The sequence below is a fragment of the Suncus etruscus genome, chromosome 9 (assembly GCF_024139225.1).
Source record: "Suncus etruscus isolate mSunEtr1 chromosome 9, mSunEtr1.pri.cur, whole genome shotgun sequence".
In the NCBI taxonomy this organism is placed as follows: Eukaryota; Metazoa; Chordata; class Mammalia; order Eulipotyphla; family Soricidae; genus Suncus; species Suncus etruscus.
In genome coordinates, this window is record NC_064856.1 from 18,354,657 (window position 1) to 18,366,644 (window position 11,988).

Here is an 11,988-nt window from a genome sequence, read left to right on the forward strand (position 1 = left end):
CCAAGCCAGGAGCGATTTCTGAGCACATAGCCAGGAGTAAGCCCTGAGCATCACCAGATGTACCCCCCCCAAAAATAACACCCTAATTTAACTTAAAAACAAGGACCCTAGGGCTGAAAAGAGCTCAGTGGACTGAGCCTGTGCTTTGCATGTAAGAGGCCCAATTTTGGGGCTGGAGAGATAGCATGGAGGTAAAGCGTTTGCCTTTCATGCAGGAGGTCATCGGTTCAAATCCCGGCGTCCCATATGGTCCCCCGTGCCTGCCAGGAGCAATTTCTGAGCCTGGAGCCAGGAATAACCCCTGAGCACAGCCTGGTGTGACCCAAAAACCAAAAAAAAAAAAAAAAGAGGCCCAATTTTATCGCTCAGCAGCACATGGGGCCCTCCAAACAAACAAAAACAAGTCTGAGCAATAGTACAGTGGGGAGGGTATTTGCCTTGCATGTGGCCAACTCAGGTTCAATCTCTGGCACCCAATATACTATAATATATATATATATTGAATATAGTCTCCAAAGCCCACCAGGAGTGATCCCTGAGGACAACACTGGTTCTGACCCTTATTATTCTGAGGACCAGACCAAGCTGCTGTCTTTTGGGGGATGCTTCCAAGAGGTACTCGGGGCCTAGAGTCTCCTCTCAGTGTTTTTCAGACCCTACCATCCTAGGGGTCTCTGAGCCACACTGGCAATGCCAGGAATTAAATCGCAGTGTGTCTTAACCCCTATGTGTCTCTCCAGCCTAGGCTAAGCTTTAGTTTCTGAGCTGAAGAGAGATTGATGCCTGCAATTGGAGGCATCCTGGTAAGGAGAGGTGAGGGCTGACAGGCAGAGGCTGTTTGAGCCTCATGTCTCGTGGCAAGCAGAGGCACAAGATGCTGTCTCAGCATCTTTCCTTCTACTCAGCGTCCATTCTTGCTCCTGAGTTAGCAGATCACCCCAGAACCCCATCCAGCTCTACAAGTTGCTTTACTTGTTCAAGGTTCTTAAACTCCCTGCCAGGATCTGCTTCTCTAGAAAGCTACAGCCCAGGCCTGAATACCTTAAGCAATTTCCTGAACCCCATGATTTCTAGATACCCCAAATTCATACCCTCTGCTGCCTCGGATCTCAAATACTGTCTTGTGGCCTAAATGGGCTCCTGGGCCCATTTTGGCTGCAGTGAGAGGAATATGATCAGAGGGGCTCCCACAGGATGACAGGGCCTTGGGGATGAGGAGCAGCTAACAGCTGCAGAGGGCCAGTCAGGCTGGGTGCAGGCTGCACACCCTTCCTGGCAGGCCTACTGGAAGTGACCTCACTATAGGGGTCACATAGAGAGCCTGTGATATTGGGGAGTGGGGGTGATGCTGCTGGAGAAATCAGGATGGACTATACCTGCTCCGGGATGGGCATGCGCAGAAGCAGCAAATGTATGCATGAAGATTTCACAGCCCACTGAGCCTCACCAATGCCAATCACGTATGGTACTGGGCTAGCTGATGTGCCTCATCCCCCTGAGCTTTTCCCAGTGGTGCCATCTTTTCTGAAGCAATTCAAGTCTATCGATTGTAGCTCGTTCATTTGCTTTGCACGTGGCCTGCCCAGGTTTGGTCCCCAAACCTATCAGGAATGATCCAGGAGTGCAGAGCCAGCAGTAATCCTCAAACCAAAATAGTGGGGGGTGGGGGCTAGGTTGTGCTCGTGATCAGACCAGGACGTCATGCATGTTGGATATGTTCCAACCCATTAACGAAATCTTACACTCCATACCTGAGCAGTTGAAACATTCTACTGCTCCTTACTTCAGCCTTTCTATTTCTTAGAAGTAATGGTATTTTCTCATAATACTAGCTAGCTTTCTTGTTGCCCATTATATAAATAATCTAAAATTAATGAGATTTGCATGATGTTGGGGTGGTGCATGATGGGAACCACTCCTGGTGGATCTCGGGAGACCATGTGCAGTGCCAGAGATCAAACCTGGGTGAGCCATGTGCAAGGCAAGCACCTTACTACCCTCTGTACCGTCTTTCTAGCCCACAAAGTACATTCTAAACTCTTTTTGTATCCTTCCTCTAAAGAAAATCACTGCTGGTTCTAATCAAGCCTGCTCTCTATCATATAAATTCCTTTTCTTTGCATCAGAAAGCAGAAGCCTGATTGGTCTGTTTTCTTTTTTGTATTTTTGTTTTTTTGTGGTGGGGGGATAGTTTATCAAAAACTTGCTTTTGTTAGTAAAGCAAGTGCTTTATCTGCTATACTATCTCTCTGGATTCCCTTCGTTGAAATTCTTAGTAGGGAGGTTTTTGTTTTTGGTTGGTGATAGTTTTGGGGCCACACCTGAGGTGCTCACAGCTTACTCCTAATTCTGTACTCAGGGATCACTGCTGGAGGAACTCAGGGGATTATATATGGTATCTGGGGTCAATCCAGATCAACCAGAAGGCAAAAGTTCTAGCCACTGTACTATCTCTCTGGCCCCATCTGTTTCTTTGTGTTTTTACCAAAAGCACTGTTCTGATTTATATAGATTCATAACCACTATGTTGGGAGGAGGGGTAGGTTGAGGTCCCTCTTCAAACCAGCCTCCATAACATTGATCAGTTATCACCAAGAACACTGGCAAGTAGTATCTTAATTAACTTGTATTAGCTGGCAATTTAACTACAGTTCAGCATTTGTGTTAAACGGACAAGGTGAGCTCAGGCTCTGCTTCAGGAAGAATCCTTAAGGATTTCTACTATTGGTGGGGCCGGTGAGGTGGCACTAGAGGTAAGGTGTCTGCCTTGCAAGCGCTAGTCAAGGAAAGATCGCGACCACGGTTCGATCCCCTGGCATCCCATATGGTCCCCCCAAGCCAGGGGCAATTTCTGTGCACTTAGCCAGGAGTAACCCCTGAGCATCAAACGGGTGTGGCCTGAAAAAAAAAAAAAAAGAATTTCTACTATTGGGGCCAGAGAGGTAGCACAGCGGTGTTTGCCTTGCAAGCAGCTGATGGTTTGAATCCCTAGTGTCCCATATGGTCCCCCCTGCCTGCCAGGAGCTATTTCTGAGCAGATAGCCAGGAGTAACCCCTAAGCAATGCCGGGTGTGGCCCAAAAATAAAAAATAAAAAAAAAAAAGGAATTTCTACTATCATTACTCCCTCGTTTATTTCTAAAGGTTTGAAATCAATTGATAAATTCTTTTTTTTTTTTTTTTTTTTTTTTTGGGTCATACCCGGCAGTGCTCAGAGGTCACTCCTGGCTCCACGCTCAGAAATCGCTCCTGGCAGGCACGGGGGACCATATGGGATGCCGGGATTCAAACCACTGTCCTTCTGCATGAAAGGCAACACCTTACCTCCATGCTATCTCTCCGGCCCATCAATTGATAAATTCTAATTTTCCTTACTGCTTCTCGTTGTAGCGACTGGGTGACTGGTTGTGATGCTTGCCGGGGCTTGTATACTTCAGTTGTGGTGCTCATACACATCTAGCTGCGAGCATGCAAGATCACCCTTTGTTGTGGGGTGGGAAGATCCCAGGCACCAGGGGTGCCAGGATCGCACTCCTGTGCAGAGGTGCTGGGAATCAAACTGTTGCCTCAAGTTTGCAAGGCAGGTGTTGCTGCCCCCAGGCCCCAATACCCATTTACTTTTTGGGTAGTGGGGACTTTGGGCCAGACCCAGTGGTGCTCAGAAATCAGTCCTGGCAGTGCCTAGGTACCCTATTCTTTGTATGGGCCTTCTTTGGGGAATCGAACCTGGATCTGCCTTAAGCCCCAAGTGCCCCAGACCCACTCCCTCGTAATTTTTCCCCCTACTTACCTGACCATGTGTGATTTTGGAGCTTATTTATTTGTATTTTTTGTTTAAACTAGGATATGGCACCTGCCCCCATCTGTGCTGGGTTGGAGCTCAGTCCCAGAGGCACGCCCTCCGCAGGGCAGCTCCCTTTACTCTGAGAACTGCTTCTTTTTTTTTTTTTTTTTTTTTTTTTGGGCCACACCGTGACGCTCAGGGGTTACTCCTGGCTATGCGCTCAGAAGTTGCTCCTGGCTTCTTGGGGGACCATATGGGACGCCGGGGGATCGAACCGCGGTCCGTCCTAGGCTAGCGCAGGCAAGGCAGGCACCTTACCTCCAGCGCCACCGCCCGGCCCCTGAGAACTGCTTCTGACCTCACCAGCTCTGCTGCCTCAGCAGTGGGTGTTTTGGGGACATACCTGGTCTCCTGGTCACACTTCCCTTCAGCCCCTGCAGGGCCCCCAAAACACTGATTTGGGCAAGAGCAGAACCATCCTGGTAGCTGTAGTGATGCACGGAGGGTCTTATCTGGAGCTGAGCTCGTGCTCCAGCCCTCTGGTCACTGGCCGTTCCCATGTGAGAGGCTGCCCAAGACAGAGTTTGAGGCAGCTCCAAGTTCTTTACCAGGTGCTTAACACCTTGACCACGAGCAGGGTGGGGTGGGGAGTGGGTGCCTGCTAAGCCCCAGGACTCTCCACCCTCCAGAGGTCTTGCAACTCCACCCCCTGCTGAAGTACTTACGACAGACTCTAAGGCTGAGCTTGGCAAATACTTGCTCCCCAAGTCTCAGAAGGGGAATGCTAGTGGGCTTTTGGGGGATGGCTGTGACACACCTACCAGTACAGTGCTCGGGGCTATTCGTAGCTCTGTACTCACATGTGACCCCGGCAGTGCTCAGCAGATCATATGTGGTGCCAGGGATAAGAATCAGGGTTTAGGGGCCGGGCGGTGGCGCTGGAGGTAAGGTGCCTGCCTTACCTGCGCTAGCCTAGGAGACGGACCGAGGTTCGATCCCCCGGCGTCCCATATGGTCCCCCAAGCCAGGAGCGACTTCTGAGCGCATAGCCAGGAGTAACCCCTGAGCGTCACCGGGTGTGGCCCAAAAAACAAACAAAAAAAAAACAAACAAAAAAAAAGAATCAGGGTTTAGGGGCCGGGAAGGTGGCGCTAGAGGTAAGGTGTCTGCCTTACAAGCGCTAGCATAGGACGGACCGCGGTTCGATCCCCTGCCGTCCCATATGGTCTCCCCAAGCCAGGGGCGATTTCTGAGCTCATAGCCAGGAGTAACCCCTGAGCGTCAAACGGGTGTGGCCCAAAAACCAAAAAAAAAAAAAAAGAATCAGGGTTTAGGGCCCGGAGAGATAGCACAGCGGCATTTGCCTTGCAAGCAGCCGATACAGGACCAAAGGTGGTTGGTTCAAATCCCGGTGTCCCATATGATCCCCATATGATCCCCCGTGCCTGCCAGGAGCTATTTCTGAGCAGACAGCCAGGAGTAACACCTGAGCACCGCCGGGTGTGGCCCAAAAAACAAAAAAAAAAAAATCAGGGTCTACACAGGATACAAGGCAAGCGCCTTAAAATTGGGTCTCTCCCTCCAGCCCGCTTGGTATTTGAGTCTTGCCCAGACAGGAAAGACTAAGTGGATCCCACACTATGGAGGCAGAACTCATAGGGACCCTGCCCAGTACTGGGACAGTGCCTCAACCAGCAGCTGTCCCTCAGACCAACAAATGACTCAAGACTGGCTTGTCTGCATGCCAACGATTTATGGGGCTCAGCAGGACCAGGGCAGGCTGTGCACAAGGGATGGCTTCTCAGTGACCTGAGGACAGAAATGGGAAAGAAGAGAAGAGCAGGGCTTCAGGGTAAGGGAAAGGGCCTCTGTGACTGCAGCAAGAGGTGGGGGAACTGGTGGTAGTATGTTTAGACTGGGGACCAGGGTTCAGAGTCTGAGGGCCACAGCAAGAGCAGCAGAAGCACAAGATGTGAAAGCTGGAAAGTAACAGGTTAAGATTTACTTTGAAAAGCTTCTAACTTCTAAGAAAAGGGTCTGGGATGGGAAATGGCTTGTCTGAGGGCAGAAGGAGGGTTGCGGGGAGGTAGGAACAGGCCCATTGAGAGCTGAGGTCAGACATGGTTCAGGCAGCTTGGAGGTGAGCAGCAGCCAGTGGGCTAAGCACCTGGAGGGAAGATTGGGGGGCCTGAGTTTTCAGTGAGAAGTGGGTTAGACAGGGGTAAGGGGAGAACAGTGGGCACTCCAAAGAGGCAGTTTCTTTTGGGGGGGAGGGGGTCACGCCTGGCTGTGCTCAGGGGTTCCTCCTGGCTCTGCACTCAGAAATATCTCCTGACAGGCTCAGGAGAGCATATAGGATGCTGGAATCAAACCACTGTCCATCCTGGGTTGGCCACATGCAAGGCAAATGCCCTACCGCTGTACTATTGCTCAGGCCCCAGTAATGGCAGTTTCTGAGGTGCCAGCAGGACTTTCTAGGGTCAAAAGGTAGGTCCAGGGCCAGAGAGATAGCATGGAGGTAAGGCGTTTGCCTTTCATGCAGAAGGTCAGTGGTTCGAATCCCGGCATCCCATGTGGTCCCCCGAGCCTGCCAGGAGCGATTTCTGAGCCTAGAGCCAAGAGTAACCCCTGAGCGCTGCCAGGTGTGACCCAAAAAAAAAAAAAAAAAAAGTAGGTCCAAAGGGAGGGATTCCTGGTAAAGAATCTTCAGGGACCCGGGAATCAGAAGGAAGTTCTCCTGTCTCCTAACCCCTTCCCCACTCTCCCCTCCAGATCCTGCTCATCTCCGACTACTTCTATGCCTTCCTGCGGCGAGAGTACTACCTCACTCACGGCCTCCACCTCACTGCCAAGGACGGAGCTGAGGCCATGCTTGTGCTCAAGTAGGCCTGGGAGGCGCAGGCTTGCACAGACTTTTGGGAGTTGCGCTCTTTGGCCAGAGTTGCCAGCAGGTTCAAGTCCAGGGTCCTGAGTTTCTGACACCAGAGGGGAGTCATGGCTGGCAGCAAGGCCTGTGGGAGCAGCCAGGAGCCCCCTGTTTTAGGCCGCCTGTGTGGCCCTGCAGACTGAAGAATCCTTGCTAGACTGATGGCAGGAAGCAGGGCCTGGAAGGCTGTGGCTACTTAATAAATGTTTTTGTTATGGAGTCTCCCTTGGATTCACACTGTACTGTCATAGAGTTCAGGGATCTGGGTCCTAATTCCACCACTGGGCATGCATTTCCAGAAGAAGCCCAATATCTACAGAACCCAAGTTTGTGCCCCAAGGAGGGACAGGGCAGCCCCTCCACACCCCTCCCTGGTCCCAAGCAGCTGGAGGCAAAGGGCCAGGCAGGCCTGAGTGGTCTTTATTCTGCAGAGGGCCAGAGGCCCAGATCCATACAGCATGTCAGGACAGGAGAGCCAGGGCCAGTTCTGGGGAAAAAGGATTAGGGGTCCAGGCAGGGGCAGCGCCTCAGGTGGGGGAGGGCAGGTGGGCAGACAGGCAGGGGCCTAAAAGAAAAAACTCAGAGCGCAGTGCTGGGAGCTGCTCCCCATCCCAGCCAGCACGAGAGGGTGACCCTCACAGGGACTGGTCCAGGCCCCCCATGTCAGTAGGCCTGGGGGAGGGGTCTCCTCGCCCCTGGGTTGGCAGTTCTGCCCAGCCCAACAGGGGCAGAGGCAGCACAGTTCGAGAGCCAGGGGCTCCCGGGCAGTGCCTGGCAGGAACCCCCCACTCCCGGCCCACCCGCCCCACCTCTGGCTCAGAACCCGAAGGTCTCCTGGGAGGCATAGACCATGTAGAGGAAGCCGTCGTCGTCCTTCTCCTGCTCATAGATGTCGGCGATGGGCGTGGACACGCTCACCATGCTGTGCTGGTTGACCAGCAGGAAGAAGGCCTGCGTGGGGTTGAGCTGCAGGCGGCGCCTGTGGGGGGCAGAGGTGCACCCCAGTGACCCGGGGCCCCACCCACCCCAGCCCCGTGCAGCAGCCCTGCACCAGGCTTCCCGGCGAACGCTGACCCCGGCCCTGACCTTGACCTCTCTCTCCAAGCAGGAGAGCCCCCGGAGCCTGTCAGGATGGCTCGGCCCAGCCCCGCGCACCCACCGGATGATCTTGACCAGCTCGCTCATGTTGACGTGGTCCGGGACCAGGAACTTGGTCTTGTCCAGCACGGGCAGCTGCTTCTCCCCCTTGTAGCGCTCGATGATCACCGGGATCTTGCTGGGGTGCTGGTCGCGGATCTGCTGCACCTCCTTGCAGCGGTCGGCTGCGGGCGGGCGGCGGCGGGGTGAGCGGCCGGGCGAGGCGAGGCCCGGCCCGGCCCGGGGGACCTCCCCGCCCCGCCCGGCCCCGAGGGGGCGGCTCCCGCCCCGCCCCGCCCCGCCAGTCCCCGGCCCGCACCCCGGGGCCCTCGGCCCGGCCCCCGCGAGGGGCGCCCGGCCGGCCGGCGGCGTGGGGCCGGGGCCTGACGTCACGGGCCTGACATCACCGCGGGGACCCCGCGCGCCTTACCGAAGCTCCGCCGCTGCTTGAAAGGCCGGTCCGAGGGCATCGCGCGGCCGGGCCCGGCGGGGCGCGCAGGCGGGCTCGGGCGCGGCGCGGGGCTGGAGGCGCGGGGCTCGGGGCTCCGCGGCGGCGCTCGGGCGGGCTCGGGGCTCGCGCTGAGGCCGGCGGCGGCGGGGAGGTAAGTCGCGCGTGACGTCAGCAAGCATGCCTTAAAGGGGAGGCCGGCGCGCTCCCATTGGGCCGACGCGAGCGTGCCCGCCGCCCGGCCGTGACGCCATGCCCGCGCCCCCGGGCCCCTGGCGGGCGGAGGAGGGGCTCGCGGCTGCGCGGCCTCTGCACCCCGGCGCTGGCCCCCCTTGGCGGGGACTAACGTGAGGCCTTGGGCCCCGGGCTTCGGGCTCCCAAGGGCCAGCTGGCCTCGGAGTTGGCTCACGGCCAGAGAGAGGAAGAGCGGTGGGCAGGACAAGCTGGGGGAGCGAGCTAAGCTGCTGCGCAAGAGGACCCTGGGTTTTCTAGAGCGGAAAAGCAGAGCTATGACGGTCAGCTCCAAGGGTGGGTTGGGAAGACAGAGGAGACCAGGAACTTGGTCTTGTCCAGCACGGGCAGCAGAAGAGATTTTGAGGCCCTTCGTGCGGAGGCTGGGTCAGACGCAGTTCGAGAAGCAGGTGAAGAGTGAGAACTGGCCGTCCACAGAGAGCCAGGAGGGGCCGGAGCTACAGCGGGTAGGGATTTTTGACTCGCACCCAACCGACCTGGGTTCGATCTTGCGAACCCCATAGGTTGCCCCTGAGCTCCACCACAAGTGGGCCAGGAGCGCCGACAGGTGTGGCCCCCAAACAAAAACTACCTACCCAAGGGCAGCCAGTAGAAAAAGAAAGTGGGGAGGCCGTTCCTCAAGAGCTTCCAAAACTGATTTAAAGACCACTCTCCTGATAAAATCTAGAGCAGGATGAAGAAAGAATCTAGCTAAGCACTTGGCAGACTTGAAAAAAGAACTTGGGGTGCTGAAGACTTGCACAGGGGTAGGGCATTTGCCTTGCAGACAGCAGACCCAGGGCGGACCTCGCTTCCATCACTGGCATCCCATATGGTCCTCCGAGCAAGGAGTTACCTCTGAGCGCCGCTGGGTGTGACCCAAACCCCTACCCAAAAAAAGAAAGAAAAGAAAAGAGAGAGAGAGAGAGAGAGAGAGAGAGAGAGAGAGAGAGAGAGAGAGAGAGAGAGGGAGGGAGGGAGGGAGGGAGGGAGGGAGGGAGGGAGGGAGAGAGAGAGAGAGAGAGAGAGAGAGAGAGAGAGAGAAAGGAAAGAAAGAAAGAAAGAAAGAAAGAAAGAAAGAAAGGAAGGAAGGAAGGAAGGAAGGAAGGAAGGAAGGAAGGAAGGAAGGAAGGAAGGAAGGAAGAAGAAGGAATGAAAGAAAGAAGAAGAAAGAAAGAAAGAAAAGAAAGAAAGAAAGAAAGAAAGAAAGAAAGAAAGAAAGAAAGAAAGAAAGAAAGAAAGAAAGAAAGAAAGAAAGAAAGGAAAGAAAGAAAGAAAGAAAAGAAAGAAAAAAGGCTTGCCATGCATCTAACCAACCAGGTTCCGTCCCTGGTACTCATATGGTTCCCAAGCATCTTAGGAGTAATTCCCTAAGCACTACTGGGTGTAGCCTCAAAACAAAACGAAATAAAATAGTAAGAAACAATATTTTTGTGTCGTGCAGGGTTTCAAACCCAGGACCTCACGCATCCAAGGCAGGTGCTGAACTACATTCCTGTCCCTAAAGAAGAAGCTAGATTATTTAAATGGCAAATAAGCTGGTAAACATGTGAACATATCTAAACACGCACCTAATGGCAACACAAAAGACGATGACTAATGTGTGGCATACAAAACAAGGAACAGTAACAAAAGACTGGAGTGGGTTATCAGAGCCCTCAGAAGTCTGATCTGTTTGAGGGGAGAAAGGAAACTGCAACATCTCCAGCTTTGTCAAATCGGGGACTCACTATAAAGATTAAAAAGAGCCTTCATGTATGAGGCCCTGGGTTCAATCCCCACCTACTCTCCAAAGGTCTAAACATATAGTTGCCAATGAAGAGAAATATTAATAAAGTCATTAAACTAAAGCAGTAAAGGATGAAATGGAAGTAAAGAAAAAGAGGTGATGTAGATAATTCATCTCTACAGAGATATTCAGACGAAGCAAGGAAAACAAAGACCTGGAGCTGTAGTACAGCAAGTAGGACACTCATCTTGCACTCAGCCCACCCACGTCCAATCCTGACATCCGAATTCTTGAGCATCGCTGGGAGTAATTTCCTGAGTGCAGAACCAGGAGTGACCCTACTGGGTGTGTCTCCAAAACCAAATTAAACAATGCTGTTTACAAGGATACATCTAAAACCTAAGGGCACCTGATTTAGAATGTGTGTATATTCTTCTTTAAACAAACAATACTCGTGCTCGCTTCGGCAGCACATATACTGAAATTGGAACGATACAGAGAAGATTAGCATGGCCCCTGCGCAAGGATGACACGCAAATTCGTGAAGCGTTCCATATTTTTTTAAAAGAAAAAGAAAAAAGAAAAAAAACAATACTCTATGAGACAAAAATAAAAGTTATTCTTTTTTTTATTTTATTTTTTATTTTTTTATTTTTGGGTCACACCCGGTGGTGCTCCGGGGTTACTCCTGGCTGTCTGCTCAGAAATAGCTCCTGGCAGGCACGGGGGACCATATGGGACACCGGGATTTGAACCAACCACCTTTTGGTCCTGGATCGGCTGCTTGCAAGGCAAACACCGCTGTGCTATCTCTCCGGGCCCCAATAAAAGTTATTCTAAATAAAAAGTGTCCTGAGGTCAGAGCAGTAGGCATTTGTCTTGTTGCCAACACTGGACAGAACTGGGTTCAATCCCCGCCACCCCATATGCCCCCCCCCAAGCCTGCCAGGAGTGCTGAGCGCAGAGCCAGGAGTAACCCCCTGAGTGCCTTCGGGTCTGGCCAAAAAACCAAATATTAAAAAAAAAATAAGTGTCCCAGCAAATTGATGAAAACTATTTTCTAGGAAGACATAAAAATTTCAAATTTCTAGGTTAAAAAGGAGGTATGAGTTTATGGTAACCTGTTGGTGTACCTAGCTGAGACCCTGAATTTGGGTGTAGATACTTAATACCCACCCATTTCTGGGAGGGGTCTTGGGAACCGGATATTAGGTGTGACCTTACCTGCAAGACCCAGCCCATTCCTGGGAGGGGTCTTGGAAAAGTTAGATAAGCCTTGGACCGAGGGAATTCGGCCCCTTTCGGCCCTGCTGAGCTCGCTGGCTTTGGGGTCTCTGTTTTTGGTCTTGGACCAGGATGGAGGCCAAAGGGAAGATGGCTGAAAGGGTTTAGACGCAGGGTAGCCTAGAATGGCCGAATGCTTGAAAGGTTATGAGATAGGCCACACACCTGTGGTGGTCAGGGCATGAATAAAGATGATGCTTCCTAATGCCTGCAAGTGAGTGAGTCTTCATTACCCCGTTCACCTGGGCCTGGGACCCGCCGGCTGGATGGGGGATGAAGCCACGTGACTGGGGCCTAAGCACAAAAGCCTCCATCCATCGCCATCCAGCCCCATTGTTAATGGAGGTGATTCAGGGGCCGGGAAGGTGGCGCTAGAGGTAAGGTGTCTGCCTTACAAGCGCTAGCCAAGGAACGGACCGCGGTTCGATCCCCTGGCGTCCCATATGGTCC

General features: G+C 53.1%; 2 protein-coding genes and 1 non-coding gene across 3 annotated transcripts in view; 2 read left to right on the plus strand and 1 right to left on the minus strand.

Moving 5' to 3' along the window:
- Nucleotides 1-6,926, plus strand: part of PIGU (phosphatidylinositol glycan anchor biosynthesis class U) — a 107,561-nt gene extending 100,635 nt beyond the window's left edge. The window contains exon 12 of the mRNA XM_049779273.1: nt 6,556-6,926. Within this exon, the coding sequence (XP_049635230.1) occupies nt 6,556-6,669 (114 nt within the window). The 3' untranslated portion in view covers nt 6,670-6,926. The remainder of the gene's footprint in view (nt 1-6,555) is intronic.
- A 181-nt stretch (nt 6,927-7,107) lies between these two features.
- MAP1LC3A (microtubule associated protein 1 light chain 3 alpha) lies at nt 7,108-8,370 on the minus strand. The gene is made up of 4 exons (XM_049779420.1): nt 8,277-8,370; nt 7,869-8,031; nt 7,519-7,688; nt 7,108-7,274 (listed from the first exon to the last, which is right to left on the minus strand). Exons 1-3 carry the CDS (start codon nt 8,314-8,316, stop codon nt 7,526-7,528), a joined length of 366 nt encoding a protein of 121 aa, XP_049635377.1. The 5' UTR covers nt 8,317-8,370; the 3' UTR covers nt 7,108-7,274; nt 7,519-7,525.
- A 2,338-nt stretch (nt 8,371-10,708) lies between these two features.
- Nucleotides 10,709-10,815, plus strand: LOC126019623 (U6 spliceosomal RNA). The gene has a single exon (XR_007499256.1). It is a non-coding gene; the product is annotated as a U6 spliceosomal RNA (small nuclear RNA).
- Nucleotides 10,816-11,988: the final 1,173 nt, after the last annotated feature.